The sequence below is a fragment of the Columba livia genome, unplaced genomic scaffold, assembly GCF_036013475.1.
Source record: "Columba livia isolate bColLiv1 breed racing homer unplaced genomic scaffold, bColLiv1.pat.W.v2 Scaffold_83, whole genome shotgun sequence".
In the NCBI taxonomy this organism is placed as follows: domain Eukaryota; kingdom Metazoa; phylum Chordata; class Aves; order Columbiformes; family Columbidae; genus Columba; species Columba livia.
Window position 1 is genome coordinate 670,809 of NW_027043811.1, and position 25,354 is coordinate 696,162.

Below are 25,354 nucleotides of genomic sequence, written 5' to 3' on the forward strand. Positions count from 1 at the left end.
CTAAGTATTAACCAACTCAGACTTCCCCTGTCACAACTCTTAAGTTTAAAAAAAGCAAACATTAATAAACCAAAAAACATTCAGCAGAGAAATTCAGCAGGCTCTGTTTCCTCAGTATGAAGTAGTAACTAAAACCTCTCAGGCATTTTGACTAACCAAAACAATACTACACATGAACACATATTATCCCATCCCTTGCTCAGGTTCAGCCAGGGAACCTCAACCCTCTTTCCTCCTACCTTATGAACATCCCTTGTCCTCCACTCAAAGCTACACAGAAACGAAGTTGTGAGTACGCTACAAACAACACAGTAACCTTACTCCCAGACATGGTCTTTGGAGTAAAAGGTGGCAGGGAGGAGCCTGATAGACATAAGGCATCACAGCAGCTTCACAATGCAATCCAACAGTTTCCTCACTTAACACTTTCTTCTACACTCTTGCCAACTGGCTGTCTCCTCCACCTCCCTCAGTCTCATCTTCTGTCTTCTTTTTCTGTTCCTCCTAACATGATGAAATCAACGATAACATGACATTAGCATAACACTGCCACTATCACATCAATGGCTCCGTTTGTGGTCCTAGAACTTTCCCCTCCCTTTCACCTACCCTATCCACCTAACACTTTGGGCAGATTGTCTCTCCTTCCGCGTTTGCTCAACACGCATCTCACTTAACCTTCACTCTCATGTTTCCTCTATAAACCCCCAACAATAAGCACAACTAATACAAAACAAAACCTGCAGCTTATTTCAGTTGACTTTGTGATTTTTCAACTGGATTGAAAAAATCTGATCAAAACTATGAACAATGCTTTTCCTACCAAGGGAGCAGTTACTCTGCATCCTCCCATCTGTTGAGCAGCGGAGCATGGTCCCCACCACGCGGCCTCCTACTACGATGACACGTACATCCTTGCCATGGGACTCTTTAACGTATTTTTGAAATAAGTAAGGGGCATCATGACGGATCAAATGACTTAGGTCTGCCAAATGGTGTTTGTCTCGTGCCAGGAACACAGCTTTACCTGTATGAAGAAAAGAACATTGGAAGATTGGAAGAAGCTACCAATTCAAGCTGCCTCAATGAGTCAGCGTATAAAAGTAAAACCTCTGACCAGTATGCTGCCCATTCTCACAGGCCTCATCTGAAGCTTATATCCATTTACAAATTCTTCTGTGGACATCAGTGTTTCAGTGCTTCTAGGTATGCAAGTAATGACAGAGTTGAGAAGTCACATGAGAATGAAAAAAAACAATGAAAAGAACGAAAGAAGTAAACAGCTTTAGATAAGGGAGGTGGTCTTGTAATTTCAACTCCTTTTGGTACAAGTCCTTAATGAGAGAAAAAAGGAAGAGATACTTAAAGAGCAGCAGACATTTAATTAATAACACAGTTCTGTTTATCCAAGAGGATTGGACCTACAGCTTGACACATGGGATCAATTACATGTCAAACCCCAGGCAGCTAAAAACTCTGAAGTCACTAGGGTGCCACTGCAGAACCAACAGCTTCTCTGTTGGGAAGTTGCCAAGGGCTGCTCTTCCCAATACTTACAACAGCTCACAACTCCAGAATGAGAGCAGTGGAACAACTACATTCAGAGTAAAACACCAGGCAGTATCCAAGATAATTTAGCAGAGGATTACACAACACATAAAATGAATGGAATGTTCTACAATATTGAAGAAAACCTGTTTAGAAATCACTAGTTTTACTGCTAGCAAACATCTCAAGGACTTGTTTTGTTAAACCTAAAACTTGTCACTTGATTTCCCTTCATTTCTAGAGCACATCAAAGACTTATTTGTTCTTTTCCAATTTTACTAATACTGATGAAAAGTCACTCCTGAAACGGATTCTCACACTTTCCATCTCATTTCTAGTCTCACAAGATGGCATCCCTTTCCATCTTTAGCTACATTTCCCAAGTCCTCTATCCTTTTCTTAAGGATTCCTTTATGTGCCATAATAGATTTACATTTCACGAAAAGGCTGCACAATTTTTTTTGGTGACAGAATTGTCACTCAGTTATGATACACTATTGACAGAGTACAAAAATCAACTGATCAACTGCCTATCTTAATGAAGGGAACATAAATGCAATCGTAGCAGAACTAGGAGAAAAAAAATGTGTGAAGAAGAATTCCAACAGGTACTCCAAAACTTAACTGGAGCGGCCTCTGCTTCATCAGTATTTAAGGTCTCCATAACACAGAACACTGCTTGAGGAACATGGAATTTCTCATGACAAAGTATCAGAATGTAGGCTTAAAAGTCATGACAAGAAAGCAAAAACCTCCATGTGCTTTCTCCCATTCCCAACTTTAGCTCCCCTACAGGTACCTAATGATCACACTGTATCCTAAAATGGGACAGGCAGAACGGTATCTTGGAGTGGAGCTAGTTAGTTCTTGGGAATTATGCAGCATCATGACATCTTGGCAAAAGTAAGATCAGCGCATTTGCTGCAGCAGCAAACTACACAGAAAATGAGCATAGTATGGGCATGACTTATGTTCATCAGCCAGTACCTGTGACCAAGTTTGCCAGTTTTAAATAAAATTTGCCAACAGCTACTCTTCAAGTAATTTGAAAAAGTCGCCTCATCTCTCTTAATGTGAAAGGACATGTACTGTGCATAAATTTGCATTTAAATGCCTGGAATATAAAGTGCTCTAAGATAAACTTGTAAACAGAGATTTACATGAATTCTGGCTAAAAAAGGGAGAAGAAAGTCAATAGCTGAAAACTCTGCAGCTGTTTAATAGATCTTAACAAGAGGCAGTGTCAAGTCAAATTCACTGCCTCAGACACTACACAGTTGTCAAATTCAGCTTGCTGCAAAGTCAAATTCCAACTTGGCTTCATAGCTCCACAAGTACTTTAAAGCCATATAAACTGGTTATCACAGCCAACAGAAGCAGGTCTGATCTTCCTCTGCCTCAGCCTTTTGCTCTTATTCTTCCATTACATCAACACAAGCGTTTGTGTGAGTAAATGACAATCCATGTACAGAACTAATTCAAGTAAAAATAACCCATCTAGATTCATCCAACATCAGTTCCTGAATCCATTTACAACATGGCTACAGAAACACTCATTGTCAGCAAAATAGATGCACCAGAGCAGCACAGAGTGGGAACAAAATGACAGACAATAAGAAGGAAGAATTGGTATCTTTTTGTTATGCTTTTCTTTAAGGTAACTGCTGGTTTTTGAATTTACACTTCGGTTTCAGTCTCTCTTTACTTCCAGTATTTATTAAATTGGTTTTAAAGTAAATTAAAAACAGTGCAAACTCCTGGGCAAATAACCTCTGAAACTAATTTGAAACCTGGTTTCCTTTAGTAGATCATTATCTAATATTAAATGAAATTGATGTATTGTTTCATATTCAACGTATGAAACAAAAGACTGATAACAGAACAATTTCATCTGCTGTATTACCACCAGCACTGTCAGGATATTTTTCTGAAAAACAGAGATCCAGTTTGACGAACAATATGTGATAATTTTATTTAAATCAGAATCCTAATTATAGACAAAATCACATAGGAAAAAATCAAATTAAGACTGAATGAACTAAGATTTCATTTCTTATGCCTATTTCGAAACATCCCTAAAATCCATGTAGGCGTCTCTCTACTCCTCTAAGGCCAGACCTTCTGTTATTCCAATTCAAAGATTTCCTCATAGAAGTCACCAATGCACTATACTTTTGAACCCCTATCCCCGCTGCTATTGCAAGACTAGGTTCTACTAAAACTGCTTCCCAGTGTTTCAGCCTACTCAACATTCAGAAGTCTAAGGGTGGTAGAATTTAGATGTCCCGCAAATAAGTCCAACAGCTAACAGAAGACCCTCTTAACTATCATCACTTGATGAGACAAAATCTTAAGAGTGCTGCTCAGAACACTCCTTGTGTTCACCCCTGACCTCACACCCACCTCGGTGACCCCGTGTGTTCTTCACCACCATAGGGAACTCCAGCACTTCCGCCTCATCAATCATTTTGGCAAAATTCTCATGACCACCTGGCAAAAAGAAAACCAAGAACGTTATATGCCACCAGTCTGGTGTGGCCAAATTGGGGACGTAATAGCCGCATATTCATCCCTCCTTACAGCTTAGATAATGCAGAAAAAACTATCAGTTAAGAGGAACTTGGTCACGGAGCACTATCAGATTTTGAAGGTGTTAGCAATCTGCGGGATACTAACTCCTACTTCCTTTGAAATTAAAGACACAAGTTGACAAAGGCCTCTTGATAACAACCACAAAAGGCTCAATCCAGTCTTCCAAATCTGAATGCCCCAATTCTACCATCTTGTTCCAGTTTATCCCTTTTACTTTTCCAACTCCCACCTTTTCAAATGTGTACCAGGAAAATAGCAGAGGAATAACACCAGTAACAGTTCTGTTCAAACTACTAACCAGGAAAGCAACATGGAATACAAAAACAAGGCATAATCCAGAGAGCAGTAATAACCCAAATCTTGTCACTCTAGCTCCCTCCTTTCCAAGACTTAAGTCTCCTGCATCTCATTCTCCCTATTACCTGAAGCAGTACTTCAACCTTCTCATCTCACTACAAATGACCATTCACATGATTAGGGTTGATACTTCAAGGTTATTTGAGTTCAATTCAATTCACAGAAGGCTGACCACAGTACAAGAAATACAGAAGGGAAAGTTAGCAGATCAAAGGATCAGACTCTTCTACCAGCATGTGCAGTAAAGCACAGAAGTCAAGCATAGACACTGGTCACAAAGCCAGCAGCAGCCATCACTACCCTGGCATGGATTTTAGTGCATGTCATTGAACAAAATGTCATTCAGCATATCCTGTTTTTCCTGGCAAAGCCAACTCTCACTGATAACTTGATACTTGTGTTAAAAAAAAAAAAAGGTCATGCTTCTGTCAAATTCCAGAGGCAGGCATTAAAAGAAGTGGCAGGGAGTTATGAACAAGAGATGCTTTGCAATTACCCCATCATTAGCGGTCTCCCTCTCAAAAGAAATAAAAACCCATTCCTTTCTCAAAGAGCTAGAGCAACCACATCTATAAAGAAAGGGTATGCTTCTTCTCAAATGTGCTTTCACAGTAACTGATGGAAACAGTAATTCCTAGTAATTGATGGAAACCCATAGCTTTGTTTTTGTCAAGTTTGTTTGTGGTTTTTTGTTAAATTCCCATTACAAAAGCCTACTGGTACAACCACACAAAGGGGAGGAAAGCCCTGCTGTTTCCCAAGAAGGAAAGAAAGGCTGAGAGGTATCTTTAATTCTTTAATATATCGTAATTAAAAAGAGAAATATCATCAAGGTAGACAAATGGTTCCTCTAATCTAGTACTCTGTCAGGAACCATGGACTCCAGAGACAGCCACAAGAATCATTAATATTTAACTGATGGGAATAATTCTGGTGGGAAACAAACCCCAAACAATTGTTAAAAGTTGAACACAAGGGCCTGTACTCTTTTGTTCTTTCATAATAATTAATATGATTGCAGATACTTTTATTCATATAGAAGTTTAATCTATTTTCATGTTTTACCAAAATGTAGATCTTTATAGTATCCTGTGACATTTTGTTCCCCAGGTTCCTGTGTACTGTTTCAGGCAATTAGAAAGCAGTTCAAAGGGTTTCAGTAGTAACAAAATCAGGTGGTTGGGAGGCTGAGGTACAGTTAAAGTACTCTTCCCAAAGCATCACAGCTAAGCAACAAAGGCAAAACCAGAACCTGAGTCTTGTGACTTTAATTGCCTTTTCTGGTTATTGAACACTTATCTGTGAAATGAGCCTCATACTACTTAATTCTATGGATTTCCAAAATTTGACTCATATCTTTTGCACTGCAAAAGCATAAATTACAGTAGGCAACTATGCTATCCTTTTGATTCAAAAGCCTTACCATATGAAAAAGTGTCTGGAAGAGGCACACCATGACCAGCAAGTTCTTGAAACGTCCAGAACTTGTTGACACAGTTTAGGATGGCTTGGGGACGATTCATCAATCGACAGCCCATCTTCTCTAGGTGGCGAAGGACTGTGATATCGCTGTCACTCTGGACCCAAGGCGTTGGTACACGCACAACCACCACCTGTGGGTAAGCTGTAATGAGCTCCCCATTTACCCGGAGACCTAAAGAAGGAAGATAAAAACATCTCAATCAACTGCAAGGTCTTCAGGAGAAGTTAAACAAGCCAAGAAATACGGCACTGTATGCGATCACAACAGAGATACTAATCATCAACAGTGACCACTAAAACAGCACAATTCTCCCTAATATGTATCTTGTCAGTTGTGCTGTTTCATACATGTCACTCTTAACTCACTTAAAACTAGGACTAGGCAAAGAACAGACTGTATCAGGGCACAGAATCCTGGGCTCCTTCCTAGGCTGAAGGCCTTTTTTTATAGGTTGACACATGACCCTTTCTATGGGTGTTAGCTACACACTACATTTACATCAACAGTATCAATAGCTCAGGAGGTTACTTTCTCACACCACTGGTTCTTGACTACATGATACAGTTCACACCTTTTCCAGTCCCAGCCATATTGAGCCCCCTGTTTGTAATATCATGTTACACAACATATTGCCAGAGTAACAGAGAATGCACATGACCCTTAAAAAAAAAAGTCGTATTTTTAACACAGATAATTTCAACAATCTGATTTATACTAAATAAGTACTCAGAAATAACTTTATCAGCTAACTGGGCAGCACCCTGTGACATTAAGGCAGGAAAGAGAAGGAAAGACAGCCACAAAGACCAATGCATTACTTAATCATGACCTACAGTTTTACAGACTATATCTCTGAAAAAGAAACACTGAAAGACAGGCTGCAGGAATTAGACTACAATAGGAATGGACAGGAGGGCATCAGGCTCAATTATGACAGTCAGGCATCTGAGGGAGGGAAAAGACAAATAAGATTTGATATTCATGGTATTTGCCTTATGTTCAGAGACTTCAGTGTAAAATACACAGCTCACTGCTGTCAGCACCTTAAGGGTTAAAAAAGAGAAAGAAGGTGAGCTAAGAAATCACAGTGCATCTGAATTCCTGTGCCTATGAAAGGCCAACTATATAGCATTCAGATCTAGCCCGAATTAATTACCTGATTAGCTCTATTCTGAAGATGCTACTTTTCAAACACAGACTTTTATCTACTCAACCCGAAGACACATATTGCCAGACAATACATTCCATATAACTGGGGGGGAGAGGAGAAGAGAGGGTGTCCCCCTCTCCGTACTTCTGCTTTATTTTTTTCTCCCAACCAGGATGTACTTTAGAGCTTGCCTTAAATATAGTTTAGCTGCCTTAAATATAGTGAAGCAACCATCTAACTCCCAAAATGGAAGCAGAAATATGCTGCCCAGTCCTCACGAGGACACAAAACCACTCTCTGGGAAGGCCAAAACAGAACCATATCCAATACAAATCCCTTTTTCTAATCCCCATTGCCATGATTGCACAGAGATGAGAAAACATAAGCAGACGGGTGCTCTGGCTGCTCACCTCATTAGCACCAAGCACTGCCGCATTGCAGCTGACATGACTTGCGTGTTTAAGCAAGCAGCCTTGAGACACACACACACATGTCATTTTATATAGGCATCTCAAGCGAGATTAAAAACAAGACACTGCTAAAACCCTAAGCAGAATGTGAACATCAGGAAATGGACTACAAAGTCCTTTACCCAGAAAAGGAGTACAGACTCAGCGAGCAAAAGATTTTTAACTTATTAGTCAGATCCCATCTTACACATGTATTTTCTCATTTAGGTGCATGACCAATTACACCCACTTTTTGCCACTGTAATTGTATGCATGTCCTGATGCACGTGCAAGCTGTGTAACAATCATTTTTAAAAGGACTGTGTTTTCCACAGAGCCCCAAAACTGCCACTGTATCTCTGCTGTGAATCTAAACTACACAGTTTTCTAATTCATAATGTCTCAGAATTCATGATGTCTCAGAATCTATTTCGTTGTTTTGCTTTCAAGTCACACCACATATGGAAGTTTTGTACCATGGAGTCTGAAAAACAGCAGTTTGAGGAGATGCATATGCCTCACCTGTTAATTCTCCTGAATGCTTGTGTTAGGCTTAACTATCAGACTGGTGTAAATTCAGCCCGGCCACCATCCCCCCTGGAGTGACTTTGGATGTACAATAATTTTATCAACAGAAGAAAATGAGCTTTTGTTCCAGATTCAGTCATTTTCTCTGGTCTGGATATTGTTCTCCCCAGAATAAAAAAAAATTCTCTCCCCTCATAGGAGACAGTTTACAAACAAAGAAAAGAGCTACTCAATGAAATGTATAATTTGAATCACTACCACTGACATGTGCCATAAAAATTAGCTGCAGTCTCTCAGCAACACAGTGCTGTGAAAAGAAGCAGCTTTACTACAGTTAAAAGGAGAGCCAAATTCTGCCATTTTGGAACAAGCTTGTATTCAGCATACCATCCAAAAGCCAGCAGTCAATGGTCAGGTTAATGATCATTATTGTCAAATGGCTGATAAAATAATATTTATTCACTATGATGTGCTGAAAGCAGTAACACAGAAGATATTACTGCATACAATTAATTTCTTTTCCAAAGGATCAATTTATCAACGGAAAGAAGGAGAAAGGAAAAGAGATATGTTACAGAGTTGTTACCTAAAGGGTAGTTTAATGAAACTTTTTTTTTTTTCTTTTAAATGGCGATGAACTCTCTTTGACATAATAGTACTATCCTGCTCCCACCTGGGAATTAATTATACCACATCCCTCAAATAAACCAAAAAAGTCTCAAGTTTCTCTCAAAGACAGCTCAGAGCAGCACATGACAGAACTGAAAGGGTAAATCCATTATTTCTCATCAGTTGGCCCAACTGCTGCTTTTCATCCCCAAAAAACAGCAGGTGAGTTTAAAGTGCAAGTATCTAGTCACTGCTAAATATGTCTAATTTGACTCAAATAGATTAGAAGCCATCAAATGAACCCATAAAGTTCACAGAAAATGGATGCAGTATTAAACTCCAGTGAAGACAGAAGAAAGAAGCAGAAACTTCTACTGCTGTTACCAATGAGATGAGAAGACCTGTATCTATACCCTAAGGAAGTCCTCAAGACATTAATATCTAACATGGTAGAGTCTACTTGCATATCAAGATACTCAGGACAACAGCTGCCTCTCAACAACGTGATTTAGTACAATTTTAGGGTAGATATGCATACCTTGGGGAAAAAAAAAAAAAAAAAAAAAAAAACACAAAATTCTGCAACTTCCCTTGCGAGGGTTTGGGGTTTTTTTTAGTAACTTCTGCCTTCTTCCCCATAACAAATTTATCTCGTGATCACAATTTTTCAATTAAAAAGCCTCGCTCTCTTAAGAGAGTTATCATTTAGGTGGCACACATTCCAAATGAAATGCCTCAAAATACAGTCATACAAACAAATCCTGACTGAACAAGTTGATGTCCATCAGCTAAGACTCCTATGCTGACTATGTGCATGTTGCCACCCTACAGCAAAACACAAAGCAAAATGTTTGACCCTAAGCCTTGGCAAAGGATTTCTAAAAAAAACGAATCTCACTGCACAACTGCGACAAGCTAAGTGCCCAAATACAAGCAGTGAAGCCTGCAAGACAAACAGTTCTGCAAGTCAATCACAACCACAGCTAGAGTTCATAAAAATGCAGGCTCACACCTTTTACAATCCATAAGCGCTGGTGCGTCATCTACAGTTATCCTACATTCTTGTCTTTTAGAAACTCTAAGAAACACTTCTGCATTGATGGCATTATGGACAGTTAAAGAGGATCAAGATTTCAAGAAACTCTGTGTGGCTTCTGAACATCATAATTCACACCCAAGCAGCATTTGAAATTGCTACACATTTTTTAAACTCATTCTGTTCAATTTGCACTCTAGACAAATCCCTTCTAATCTCTACAAAAAATCAGTTAATCAGCAGATTAATACCTAGTGCAAAGCAATCTCTCTTTTCTAGTTGCATGTTACAAACAATTGTATTTTCAGCTGAAACAATGCAGATGCTTTCAAAGAAGGAACATAGTTTTAGAAGATAGGTCTAAAATTTCAAAGATTTGCAAGGACATAAAAAATAATTACAGAGTTTTTATAGCTTTCATTACAGTAAACGTAAGACATTTTTAACAAAAAAAAAATCTCAGTAATATCAAATAAATCTATAAAAGTATTTTCATTCCAAATTATAATTTTGGAAAACAGCCAAAAAAAAAAAGCAAAATGAGTCACCAAGACCATGAAGTACTTAGAACTCCAATTCAGGTCTTCAAGTACAACATGTGACTTTAAGAACCATAGCTAATTTCTTGAATAAAATGGAATGATACCAAGCTAAATGTTTAAAGTATTTAATACACAAGCACAAGGAGATCTGGATAGGCTTACGTGTAAATCAAGTTATTGATATCAAGCTTCTTCTATTTTTATACAACCTGAATCATCAGTATTAATTGATAGACTATGACAGATGAAAAGACTAAAGTACCTGGAAATGTCAGAAGCTATAGCCTGGGGAAGAAACCCAAGGACACTGACATAAGAGTAATGAAGAAGAAAATTTCTCAGGGAGAAATACTATGTTTATATTTACTTCCATGCACACATTAGAAAAACCTAAATCCGTAAATGGGTTTCCATGAAGAAAAACAACAAAAGCCTTTCAATCTGTGCCTGAAGAAAACTGATAACTGCCTTGCTACTTCATGACCTATTGTATCACATTTCTGACCACACAGATGAAAAGAGTAGAAATAAAGCACAAAAAGCAGGTTTGCAGAAGTTCCCTATTCAGTGCTGCCATGAATCCAGCAACACAAAACATTCTAGTCATTAAGACATCTTCTTTCAGACTTCCATTTCGCAGAATTTATCTGAGAACTGTGTGACTATGAAAAATGCCCAAACATGAGAACAAAGTTAAATTGTTCCTTGTAGAGCATGGACAGCTACAAAAGGAAACCTCACATCTGTGGCCACAGCTGCCACATGCAGCCATTTCTCAGAAGAATTTAACTTCAGTGACCGCCTCCGTCCTTGGTGAAACCCCTAATAAATGCCAACTGCTCTGAGCTACGTAAGTAAGATGGAACATGAAGAAAGTATTTCGGTACTCAGGCAGATCCAATATGTGAAATATATTTCTAACAGGTATAGCATACAAGTCAAATGGTCATCACGCATGCAGCATTCCAAAAAAATGAAATTTCAAACAAATTTTCAAAAGCACTCAACACACACCAGCTCAAATCACATTCCCAACAGAAGCTATAAGGAACTGAAAACTTGCAAAATATTACCCAGATTTTTCCTCAGAGATCTGTATGCTATCCTGAAAGCTTCCAGCTCTCCCAGCTTTGTTATACCAATTAATTCATCTATTCATCCATGGAGTTGCTAACATTACCCTGATGAACAGTCACTCAGCAAGCAGGCTATAATGAATTCAACTTACTCAGCTGGGAGAAACAGGCTAGCCTTCCGTCACACAAACCTTTCTTCGTATTTTAAGGACGTGGCATTCTGCTACCTGCTTTTTCCAATTAATCAGTTATTCTAACAAAAAATCACTGATTTTTTCTACAAATCTAGACTCACTCCTGTTCTCATAACGGAACATTACTATCTCTGGTTCATTTGTCCTCCCGATATCTGTCAGACCCAAGACGCTGCATAATATTTGTGTTAAAGTTCTAAAGTGTTTAATAATTACTTACAGTTATTTGCAGATAATCAAATGTGCTTCATCCTAAGTGCCATATAAAAAAAGTTTAAAGCTCAGAAGGGAAATACCCCAAACTTTCACAGCAGATTACTGGCAATAACAAGATATATGTTCCCTCACCAAACTCAATCACAACTAGATCTCTACAATTTTAAAAATTCAGCATACTTCAACCATACATTCTTCCAAGAGCATAGCAGAATTTAGGAATAATTAACATAAGTTCAATTAACATTAACAAAATACTATTCTATACCTCAAAAAGCTTGCTGCAATACGTTGATTTAATTTTACCATATCTATCTTATGAAACAACTGTAAGCAACATAAATTCCCACAAATTGGGAGACACGTAGTAAAATCTAGCACTTTAAGTCCATTTGAATTTAAACTAGAATTTAACCTTGGAATAGTATCTAGGCAATGAAATTTTAGAAATCCACCCATTTATTAACACAAAACTAAACTTCCCCTCATGGAGTTGCACAGACATTTTCTCCTCTGCATTACTTACCACCTGACAGCCACAGTTCATTAGTTTGAACACTTTGTTGTTAGAATTTCTCCAAAATTTCACTGCCATGCAAAAGTCCATTTAATATCTAGTATTACCAAGCTATCTTTTACTGTACACAGAAACACATTTCTACAATAGTTCTGTGTTGGCTGTTTTAAGTTCATATTCTCTTCTCTTCCTGTCCTACTTACTAGTTTTTCAAACCAAATTAACAAGTGCTGGCATTTAACCCTACATGTTTAATACCACCACAATCTACTCCACACAAACTTAACCAAAGAGGCTTTCTCACCAATACACACTTCCATAGCTCAGCAGTTCAAATGAAATCACACGTAGCAGAGACAAAACTGATCTCTCTAGAACAGTACCATGCCATTCTGTCCTGAAACACAGAAATAAAGAGCAGCAGCTTCAGCTTCAATTCGTAATTGCTAATGCAAGCACTGTGAAAACTTTCACAAAAGGCCACTGCTGCAGCTACAAACAGAAAGCAAGCAGGCAGCGAAGTTAAACCAGCTCTACTTCATGTCCTTTCCTGGACTCAGAAGACCTCTCCCCTTCCTCAGGAAGAATCATTCTTAGAAATGTGCACGCTATTGAATACAGTGAAAAACTTGGGAAGGATGACAATGCTCAAAGTGATTATAGTCATTCTGGAATAGGGGTTCTCTTCCAGCACAAAGGGGAAACAGACCAGATGCCTATCTGCATACCTCGCTAAATCAATACTAAGCAGACTGATCATGGCTAGATCTGTGTTTCTGAGCTACATTTCTAGTCACAATACATTGTTTGCTTATAATCCCAAACCACAAGACTTCTTCAGAGTCATGCATAAATGTCAAGGGACTCAAATATAAAAACATACATAAAAGTTATATTATAAACACAAATTAATTCTAGACCACCATCTTGCTCTAAGAATTGATTTTATGGTAGGTATATAAACAAGGAAACTATACTGAAATAATGTTAAAGCCTTAGCTACCATTATTATATGTATATAAACAATCACACAAGAAACTTTGCATCACTAACAAAAAACACATTTCCAGAGACTACCTAAAAGATATTCGAACAAGTACACAAAGAAATATACAGTATTTTAGCCCTATTCTCAAAAATGGATATTTTAATGATATAACTGTTAAGATGCATTTTAAATAGTGTTGTAGAAAAACTCTAAAGAAAAATGCCATAAAGGGGGAAATCAAAAGATTCTGTAAATAAAACTAAACAGTGTTGGAAAAAATGCGAGTTCAAATACCTTGAAAAGTCAATTTATGTTTTTCCCACTGAGTTTATTTAAAGTTCTCATCACATTTACTCCTGGGCAAAGTTAGAAGAATTTTAAACATTTTCTATAGCACAAACTCAAAGAAAAAACGTTCAGGATGAGATCCATTTAAATTTACTGAAATTAAAAATTAAGTGTAGTTGTTGATCAAAGTTTTAAATTATTTCAGTTATAACAACGCAAAGCCTCTCACAGCTCAAGTGAATGACTCTGAGTGCAAGGGAGATGGTTTGGACTTGAATATTTCAAAAAGGCCTGCCAATTCTTACACAAGTATATGCATGTACCTATGCTAAACAGCCACTGCACAAGCAGTGATTAGATTGTCTTTTGTCTAATAGATTTCCCATCAAAGATCCCAATGAATATAACGACATTAAGAGAAAGTTCAAGCTCACAAACAGGATTTATGTATTCTGCCTTCACTATGTGCTTCTAAATGTATTTTTGGCAACTGCACTAAAATTTCTTTTTCTTGTTTTTACAAGTAGAAAACAAAAAAATCCTTGAGTTTCATGATCAGTTTAAGCTGATTGGATCTAAGCCAGTGCTGAAATACATGCGGACAACCTTGTCTTTTACCACACTACCAGCAATGTAGTCTCCTCACCTCTCTTATGTTCAGGTGTCAGTGACCAAGAGGAAGCCAATGCGGTGGGGGGCAGTATTAAATATTCAGCTTACCATAGCTTTGCAGTTGATACTACATTGTGAAAAAACAAATAAGGCATGATGAGAGAGAACAACACTGCTGCTCTGAGTAATAGAAAGGTATTAAATCAGCATAAGCCAAAAAAAGTGAAACTAACTTTGGGGTGAGGTTTCACAAGATAGCTAAGAGAACAAACTTGTCACCAAAACCAAAGGAGTCTGTCTCAACTGCCCTATTCTGATCATATAGTTCCAGTGTCATTTGCTCAATTTCTGGCACTGGTCTCATCTTCTCAGTCAGTTGGGTCATCTGCAGAGCACCATTCAGGGCTTTTTTTCACTTAGTTACTTACCTGGGTCACTCGCAAGACAAGACCTCAGTTAACCAGATCCCATACTGCAACAGCAAAGGCTGGGTATGCACAAACAAGCAGAGGTGAGGAGTAAGACAGACTGCCTTTGGGGTGGTGAAAATCCAATCTGTTCTAACATCTGACAAACCATCACACTTGGACACAAACAACAAAAATCAGCACAAGTCAGCACTGCCACCAAAAGAAAAAGTCCTCTTTTGCTATCGCACCTGCTGCTTCCAAATCTCACAGTGCCTCTCCACTTCACCTGCAAAAGTATTTGCACACCTACATGATGACCTGAACCCACAGGAAAGAGAAGGCAGCACAGAGTAGGCAAGACGTAGGTAAGAATAACAGGGAAGGTTTTCCTCTACTTCTTTCAGTGTCATTGTCATCTTAACATTTTCTACGTCTTAAAACCTTTCAGATGACTTCTGAAGTAGACCAGGATTTTAGAGATTATTATTATTTGGATTAGCAAAAACAGATCGATCAGCTACTGCTACTATCAAGCTTGTTGCAGCATGTGTAAAGTAATTTAGTTTTCTTTAAGGAATCTCAGTCCAAAACAGAAAACAAACAAACAAACAAACAAGACAGTTTAACCTTAGTAAGAAAAAAAAATAAGGTCATTTAATATTTTTATTATCTTTTCACAATTAGCTTCTTCTCTAAAAGGACGGAAAAAATTTCTAGCCAGAAGGGAATGACAAATGCAAAACAGAAAAAGGTAATGGGAAAAGCAAGATTTAAGAAACTCTATATGAAAGGAAGCTCTCAAGAGTAATTTAAAAGGGGTTCTAACACAGCACTCTTTGCATTACCAGCTTCTTGTGTTGTTTTCCTCAATGATCAACACTGTCAAAAACTGCAAAGTAAATTCCAAATTTTAAGCTCAAAAGATTGCTGGGAGAAAGGGTTTGGATCATTTGTTTAATATATTGAGACTAATACATTTATTAAAACAAAGAATGCCTTTTTGATGCATGATAACAATTCCGAAGTTTAACAGCTACACATTGTTAAGAATAGTCTCAACAATCAGGAAAAGCTTGCACATCAGCAGTAGTGAGTGTTTCAATGCTATCATACTGATTCAAAGTCTGACTGTGTAGACCACGGCCACAGAAATGCTGTGCCAATATCTTCAGTAACTTCACCTGCTCAAAAACAGTACAAAGGAATGCTGATGAATTTGAGGGTGGTTAATGCAGTTTCTTCAGAAATGTCTAGAACATGCCATAAGGCATTGGTCTTTGCTAAAGATAACACAGAAACCTTTCTATATAGGCAGACCTGATAAAACATGGATAAGACTCCAGAAAACAGAACTGTTCAAATAAAATACAATTTAATGTTATATTTAACCTGGTTCAACTGCATGCCGCAGCAGAAACAAGTCATATCGTATCCGGTACCCCCATACTTCTCACCTTGCATCAGACCTAGGCATACAACCATATAGGAAGTCAGCTTGTTGCTCGAGAGGAGGGAAAAAAAAAAAAAAAAAACACAACAGAGAAAAAGAAAAACAGTGATTATTTTTGCACTTCATAACTAGCTAACTCAGCTCACTGAGCAGTCATGAAATCATTAGACTGTAAGGGAAGCAACAGGAACACTTATGTGTGAGGAGACAGCAGGACCATTTCTTTCAACAATGGTCTGCATTTATGTTGTCAAGCATTATATCGTGTTTTTCACTTAATACTATAGTTGCAGAATCGTAAGACCCAAGTCTGCACTAGTATTCAAAAAAAGTGGTTCTATTCTGCTTCTAGTACTCACATTTAATCTCCTCACATTGCTCCTTCTCTTGTGCTAGTAGCAACATTGATGTGGCTATAAAGTGAATCAGATGAGGCAATTACTCTGAATTAATAGCAAACCAGTACCACTTTTTCTTTCTTTTTGAGCGGTATTTAAGTGTGGTTTGTTACACAGCCACAAAAAATGTTTGAGCCAAGTGTGAAACCAGCATGACAACTGAGCAGACACCTGTCTAGATCTACTGACATTACATATCATGCAGAAAAGTCCCAACAAGACTTGTCAAAAACAATAAGAGACAGCAGTGAGAATAGTTAGGAATACAGCCCTATGTTTAAGGATTTTATTTGTTTACAGAGGACTCTGTACTATTTTCTTTAGATTATGGTTTGTCTTTTGCATTATGGTTTTAAAATAAGATAATAAATTAAGAAAAAAATTTAGACAATGTGCTGTGAATGTGAATATCAAATTAACATGATATTCTGACAACTGACCATCGTGTCAACCAAAGAGGTATTGAGATGTCTCTCATGTCTAGCACTAACAAGTAGCAAAAACCCTAACCACACTGAAAACCAAACAACTTCAAAATGGTAGCAAAACTATTTCAAAATTAATATTTATGATAAATACTTTGTACACTATTCTAATGGTCTGAGAAACTGAATGCTTTAACAATCTGTGAATACTCTGAAAACACAAATGAGCACTCCCAAATGAAAAGCCAGTATCATATTAATAAGTCAAAGGCAGCACAAATCAGGTCTAAGAAAAAAGTAGGGAGAAGAAAGAAAGGGAAAGTTGTCTGTCTAGAAAACAAATGCGACTGCAATAGACCATGCAAAGCTTAATAAGTAGTGAAGAACCAAAACTCAGAGAATGGTTATTTGAGATCTGAATTAATAGCTCCTCTCTTCCCCACTCTTTATCTCTTTGACCTGCTTTAGTTGACGAAAGCAGTAGGGTCCTAACCCAACCAAACACCTGTAAGTTACAGAGACTCAGCAGTCAGCAGGGCTAAGAGAAGAAAAAAGTGAACAAAGAAAAAAAAAAAAGAAAAAGAAAAAAAAAGGAAAAAAACAAAACAAAACAAAAAAAACAACACACCAGAAGGAACACGCTCTCCCATCAAAAGAAGATACTCCTGTACCCATCTCACTACTGCTTGCACTCAGATACATACTATACAACAGTTTCAGGTCTCTCCATGAGGACAGTGTTTTCCTAAACAAAAACAAAAAATTCTAGACTAAAAGATATAACCCAGAATTTATTAGTTTTGACAGACATTAATGTAAGACTGTACACAGAGCAAAGCTAGAGAAGGAAGAATTATGTTCTTCCCATACCTCTGTAACTCACTCATTGGGCATGTTTCCTCTTCCTAGTGCTAGAGAATTAAAACTACACTGCAGTCAGTATCTGCATCCATGCCCATGCTGTGATGAAAATCTGAGTATTGCACTACAGTATTATTTCTTACCTGCTCTGGATGCAGGAGCTTCCACCAAGTGCCAAAAAGATGTTAACTAAGACATTTGCTTAGTATGTTCCCTAATTAAACCACTCCACACAATCTGCAACTATCTTCTTAAAAAACAATGGTCTTTAGAATTACACAGGTATATAGTGCTCCCAACCAGATCAGTCAAATAAAAAAATAGTGCAGTGGCAGTTCGTACTCCCAGACAGCAGACTAAGTCAAGCAAAAGAGCCATCCCCCGCTGTCTGCTTGTTTTGACCTTTAAAGGCAACATTTAAGAGACAGCTATTTTACTACTAATCTCTAGACTGTAAGTGTAGTCCTGAGTTTACCAATACCTACAAATTGATAAATACCTTTATATGCATTTACTCTGCACTAGAAGCTCTAAAGCTCTCTTTGTATTTTCTTATCTGAAATAAACATCTGCCTAATTTGCAAAGAAACAAAAAACACTGACAGGCTACTGATCTTATCACAAACAAATCAATGGCAGAGACTGGAAACAGAAGCTTTTTTTACCAGCATGAGGTATGACAAGTCTGCTTAGTTCATTTACCTTAGTCCTCCAGAGATTCCTCTAAGAATTGCTTTTAAATATTTGCAGATTACATTTTTCTTCAAGTTCTTCCACTTTACAGCAAGACAGTCATAGAAATCTCATTACCAAATGCCACTCTCGATCTGCTCTCAGTAACAGAATGGTAATTTACATTCACTTCTAGATTCTGCCTCTAACAATTTTTAAATATTAAAAATTCTTACAGGGAAACGTTTAACTGCATGCTTGCACATCTTGGAAGATCCAAGCAAGAAAGGGCAAGAAATGAGCACCTCTTGAAAAATACCTGTGTTGGACAAAATAGTCACATAAGGCTGTGGCTCTAAGACAATTTAAGTCACTTTCCTGCTGCAAACGTTTTACTCTAAGCAATCCTAGAGTAGCACGTAGTACCACCCACTCCCTATCACTTGTACTAGTGCTCATCAGACCCGACTGGTGAGCAGATAAGCTTCCTACAACAGCAGGAAACTATTTTGGGTTTTGTGGAATTTGATTTCTGCGGGTGTCACAAGCTGAACCAGCTCACTGTAGGATCTGATCAATCCAGGTGTTAACTGCAACAGAGGAGGGCTGAATCGTAGTAACGACAGCAATGATCTGAACAGCTTCAATTGTCAAGATCTTGCTGTTTTGAGAATGCAGAATTGTCTATAGTGAGATTATTTTATTCCTTCCTACAACTCGATGGTCATTATGCTAGCCCAGCTTCAAACTTTGTAAAAACAAGCCTATCAGACCGATTTCTCTTTATCCAACTCTTGCTCTCCCGTCCTATGCAGGTAACACATTTTCCAGTGGTTCCCGCTCTGATGGGTAAGAAAAAATTGCAGCAAAGTTGCTACAAAGGCCCAGCTGCCAGCCTTATTTGAGAATGACAAACAATTACAAGCATTAAAGCATGCAGTTTACGCATCTCTTTCACCTGCAGCCACAGACCTTCTCGACCTCAAAGCCTCCACAAAGGGCATGCACTTTCAGAATCCTGCCTCACCTTTAGTCTCAAGCATGTAAGGCGGAGCACACAAAGAACCATTTCAGTCTTAGCCCAGATTGACAGAAAAACAAAAGGAAGCACGATATGAACAGGCACATCTCAAAAACTTCCAGTCAATATTAAGTAACTTCTCTCCATCTTTCTACCTACAGTTACACCTTGACTTCAACCCATAATCTCTGCTCATCAGCAGCTGGTTGGTTTGCCTGTCTGGAGTATTGTGGTGAATGGATAAAGGCTCCTTCAGAAGTACAGGCTGTAAAAGTGAGGAGGAAGGGTTTGTGCTCTACACAATGGAGCAGATCACATACATGCAGGTTTAGAGTGCATAGAGCTAGTCAAGAGACTAGCAACAAACACAATTTGCTAAGACAGCTGCAACCCTGTATTTGGGTTTTGTTTCCCCTCCACTAGGGTGGATAGATTGCCCTGAGAGACTGCAGAGGCTTCATCCTTGGAGATATACAAAACCCAGCTGGATATGACCCGAGCAATCCGATCTAACTTCAGAGCTGGCTCTAGCTTTCAAATTGGCCACTTTGAGCAGAAGCCTGGTTCAGATGACTTTTAAAGGTCCCTTCCTATCTCAATTATTCTGATTCTCTGTGGCATTTTCCTGCAGCATGCCTGGTCTCTTGTGTGGCTGCAACAGTAGGACACATGCTTCACCATGCACTATTTCATCTGACAAATTTTTACCATCATTAAAAAAATAAAAAATTAAGTTCTTCATTATGAAAGTGGAAAATGCCTCCATAGGTTTGACAGCTGGAGGGGGAACCACAACCTGATTCTTGAAAAGAGATTTAAGAAGAAATTCATTATACAGCAAAGGCAAACCTTGTCTGGAAAGCAAAGTAACAAAAGGGGAAAAATACTTTTGATGATTTATTGTTCACCTATAAATACACAATTGAAAACAGGTCTTGCTCACCGCCATTCTGTCCTCCTGCAGAAGCAGTCATCCAACAATATAGTCCTTTAAAGAAAGTTCCAGAAAGTTATCAGGGGCACAAATGGTAGTTCCCTTTAGGTCCTGATGTGAGTTTGAATCTAGCTTTGTGGAAAAAATAAGAGCTACTCTTCAAAGAATTTTCAAGGTGCAACTAACAAAACTGTCACACTGAGAATAGCAGAGATGGATTGCAACCCAGACAAAGGACAGCTAAACATTAAATCTTAGTCTACAGCATATTCAGGAGTATCATGTGACTCAGATAAACAGGGACAGATAGTAAAACTAGTAGGAGAACTTCATATGGCCTCTTTTATTATTAATAAAAACCTTCTTCATGGAGAAGGACAAGGCATGATATAGAAATGAAAGCTATCTCTCAACAACATGAAGAGGTCAGATTTGGATGGCTCTGCTTTCTAGAACAGTGAGCTAAAAGATACGTACGTCTGGTGCAGAAAATCCTGAACTTGCAGGAGATTTGAGGGATTTTCTTGAAGTTAATGGACATTTTATGGAACTGAACTGAACAGGCCTCTGAGGCCTATGTGTTCAGCAAGAGAGCAAGACAGCAAGAGAGCAAGAGTTGAGCAGCCTACGTGTCTCCTTGAGCAGCCTACGTGATTCATGTGACTTTGTAGAACCTTAAGTAAAACAAAAGAAAGACTAACTACTGAAGAAAAGAATCAGCAAGTTAGCTATAATATAGATATATTTTACTTAATGTTAGAGCTCTTGCAGAAACGTATAATGCAATCACCTATTAGTTTACTGCGTGTGAACAGTAGCTATTATCCAATTATATGAAGCTTTCTGGCATGCAGACAGCTCGAGAACAGTACATGTAACCAATCAGATACTTGCTAGCGCATGATGAGGAAACAAACAGCATATATGTCGGATGATTTTGCTAATAAAATTGGCTATCGTCTGATCATATTGATTGTGTGACTAGTCCATGACTTCCACGTTGACATGAACTCCTAAAAAATAATGTCAAGATCATAACAACTGACTGCCTCTACCGTGGCAGGCTCATTCAGGTTCACTAGTGTTCCCTTCCTGCTTCAGATTAAGAAAAAAAAAATCAAGGCACAGCATCCTGCCTGGCCACAGAACTAAAACTGTAGCTCACCCTCTGGGTCTGTTCCTTGTCCAGGAAAAAGAATGGCCAATACTTCATGTTGATATCCAAAAGTAATATATTACTTTTTTATATATATGTGAACATGTTCTTAACCATGAAAAACAGCAAGGCACCTCATAAAATACAAAACAAACACTGAAAGCAGTGTTGTCAAAAGAACCAAACAAAAAGAATTCCAGGAGTGGAAAAAGCCATTTTCCAAAGTAGTGGAGAAGTGCAATAACAATGGGGACACACAAATTTACGTATTCATGAAACAAGTATGAAGGAGAAAATGTACAAGCACAACCTCTACAGGTATTTCGGCAGCTAAAATAATTACTCAGTCTCACTGACAGGATCCATATGTATCTTGAACATAAATAAATTCACAGACTACTACACAGAGTACTGTGTTATCCAAGTAACTGGTTATCACTCCTGTTTTTCCCTACATTTACATCCTCCACAGCCTGGCTAGTAAACAGTCTTGATGCATCCAGCCCAGTCCCCATGTGATTGCACACTTTGCATATTTACAAAGAATGCATGTCTACAGTACCACATTAAAAAGCCACATTAAGAGAAAACTATTGAAGCCACAGTGTCAAGCACATAAAGGTTAGAAAAAGCCACAACTAAGGATATTTCTTTAGCATTGATCGGCTACCCTACCCACATACTGTCTTCAATTAGACAAACAAATATAATTTTTCCCCACAGGTACAGTGCTCACTTAACAAGCAGCTACTCAGCATTGTATTTTTTTATATTGTTCAACGTGTAGTCCATATATTGGTGTACCGAAATCCTTGCTTGAAACACACCATTATTAATTTCTTCTTGAGTTTTATTTATAGTGCTTATCACAGTAACATCTAAAGTGCTTCATAATCTTAACTCATTCTGTCAACACCACAAGAAACCAGTGAGTATTCTACTGATTTCCCATATGGGGAAGATAAGTATTAAAGAAAGAATTCTAGATGCCTCATTTGGGAAACCAGGATTTCTCAGTTGCTGATGCTGCTCCAACTGATTTGTGGATGCAAGTATTCAGCACTTTCACAAAGCTGATCCTAGTATCCAAAGTTTGGGGACTCAGACAATGTAAAATCATGCAATTAAAGGCAATTTCTGAACAGTCCAATTTAAATCACCAAAATAACGTATTTCTTCCAGCAATATTCTGCTTCAATTGTCACAAATTCCTGTAGCCATAAAGAAGGAATCCTACAAATTGTTCTCTCCTTTACTACGCTACAAGTTATGTTTCCAGAGCACAACGCTCTGTACTTTAAGGAGGCTGATGAAAAAGTAGCATGTGATCAAGTCATTCACAATGTAGTATCTGAAAACAAATACACAACAAATGAGTCAAAAATGCAAATTTGCTTTTGCCAATTTCTAATTTTGGGGTATTTGCTGTTTCTACTCATAGTAATATTTTATCTTTATATTTGCACATAATCAAAAGCAAACTTCCTTACTTGGCACTATGTAACTCATGCATGATGCTGGTCAAATAGCACATGAGGGTTACAACAGTTTCATTTACCATACAGATCTTTGACACTTGAGCTGACAGCTGTCAGCAGCCTCTGTGGACCATCACTTAGAGTGATGGGCTCCACTGTCAGCAAATATCTGTAACCAACTGGCAGAGGAATGTTTCTCTTGCAGAAGAGAAAAGCTCTGGAAGATTTTATTCCACTTCAGGCACAGGAAGTCAGCAAGCACTGCATGCAGCCTGCTCTGTCCCAATTTCTCACTCCCCATTCACCCTCCATAGGATTCATCCCCTTAGTTATAACACCTGTGCTTCCACTTCCCACCTTCATTCTATTCTCCTTATTTTTACAGTTCATTTCCAAACTACAGGTTTCTCCTACTGTCAAGTAGCTTCTTTGCCTGCAATGTTGAACATTAACCATTTGGTCCCCTGCCTTACCTCCGAACTTGTTTTCCATTTAAGGCTCCTTGTTCAGTTTGCAACTCTTCCCAAGGAAGTTTCAATATGCAACCTATGTTCCCATTGGTTTCCAGCTCCCATTTCCTTCTTGAGGGAAGCAATTTCTTATCTAGCAAGAGTTTCACTGCAATCACTTCCTGTTACCGTTTCTTGTTCTAACATGTTTGCACAGCATGCTGCCTTCACACCAGATTTTTCCACACTGACACCACAGCCCCCAATCCCAAACCACTTTCACTCTTCTTGTCCCCACTACATTTGAATGGAGTCATTTACTTCATTCAGTTCTTCGTGTTAGCGAGAGGAGGTATAACCAACACGAAAGAAAAACTCCATTTTAAATTGTATGCTCAAACCAAACTATAGTCCACCCCACAGCAGACAAGGCCACAACAACAGAAGTCCTTTTTTTGCATAATGGAAGAGTATGTTTCAAATGTTTTAGCTGTGAAGCTTAAACAAGCCCCTAAGATGCATAACAGACCATTTTTTGAAAGGGTAATAATTTGGGACAAATTTATGTCTACGTTCACAGCTGTAACAAACAAAAGCCACTTCAGCCAAATTGAGTTCCTGTTCCAAGCTAGTTCTTCCAAAAACAGCCTTACAAATTTAGGGGAAAATGGAAAAACATATTATTTTTTCCTTGAAGTGTCCTCCTTCCACTGAATCACTTTGCAGAAAATTTTCAAAAACTCATTCAAAAAGACATTTAAGAGTTAAGGGGCAAGGGGGAGGGGACAAATTATAAGCAATAAAAGTCTCTTTTATAATGGAAAGTTTTGGGCCCTTGTAATGTTAAGATGGGTGACATGAGACCCATCCACAGGGTCAAAAAACACATCATACTTCCTCAGATACATTATGTTGATTAAGAACAGAATCAGTACTAAAACCCAAGAATTCCTTGCTCACTAAGCAAAGTATCAGTTTTGTATCAGTGTCACCTGCCTGGCCAACAGATGAAACCATGGTTTTGTTGTGTTTCAGATGTAAGAGAGAAAGTAAGGACCATGCTTTTCTTACTGGAAAGTGTGGAGGAAGGCATTACAGATTAGGACATCTCATCCATTTACCATCTTGAGTGTCTGAACTTGTACTTTTAAATAAATCCTGACTTTCACAGGAAGTAAACATCATGTCAGTATATCACCAGTTTCAGCAGTTAGGTTACCCACTCAGATGTTGAAGCATAAAACAAGCAAATTATGTTAGAAATGCTAGTCTTAGTACACAGAAGCAAGCAGCTAACATAGTCATAGGCATAAATCAAGTCTTCTACTCACTGTGGTGCCTTAGACAAATCTCTTAACTTCCCTATATATTGTTTCTGCATGGCAAACCATTGCATTTGTACTACAAGAATATTACAGAGGATTTAACCTGTGTTTTCAAGAAGTCCTAAAATTTTCAGATTGATAGTATTTGGGGACTACAGAATAAAACAGTTACACAGCTGAAAAAAAAAAATCGTGCAATCTCAATCTCCAAAAACTTTCTACTACTGACTCTTCTGTATTGAAATAACATATACATTCATGTTACATCATCATATATGGTACTGTCTCTTTGTAAAATACTGTTTGAACAAATGGTCCCAATATGGCAAAAACAAGCTAACAAAAACTCTAAAAGCCATGATTCCCTTGAGTGTGAAATTTAATTCTTCTAATCTGTTTCAGTAATGTTTCTACCAAAAATTAAATCCTCAGATGATTCTCAATTGGGGATCTAAGCAGCTTCAACAGCTAATTGAAAACTGAAGTCAGTAATTTTTATTGGGGGTAGGGAAAGCAAGAAAATCAATTCATTAATTTAAGACCTTCACAGTACTATTTTGAGCATAAAAAGAAACTTGGAAGAAGCAGCT

The 25,354-nt window shown here is 38.1% G+C and overlaps 1 protein-coding gene across 24 annotated transcripts in view; it reads right to left on the reverse strand.

The window, feature by feature from the left end:
- The window catches only part of LOC110364169 (beta-citrylglutamate synthase B), a 79,936-nt gene that overhangs the window by 37,219 nt on the left and 17,363 nt on the right, over nt 1-25,354 (reverse strand). For all 24 annotated transcript variants that reach the window (XM_065048503.1, XM_065048498.1, XM_065048497.1 and 21 more), the window contains 3 exons: nt 5,921-6,151; nt 3,952-4,038; nt 824-1,027 (listed from right to left, as the gene is read on the reverse strand). In XM_065048503.1, coding sequence (XP_064904575.1) covers nt 824-1,027; nt 3,952-4,038; nt 5,921-6,151 — 522 coding nt within the window. The remainder of the gene's footprint in view (nt 1-823; nt 1,028-3,951; nt 4,039-5,920; nt 6,152-25,354) is intronic.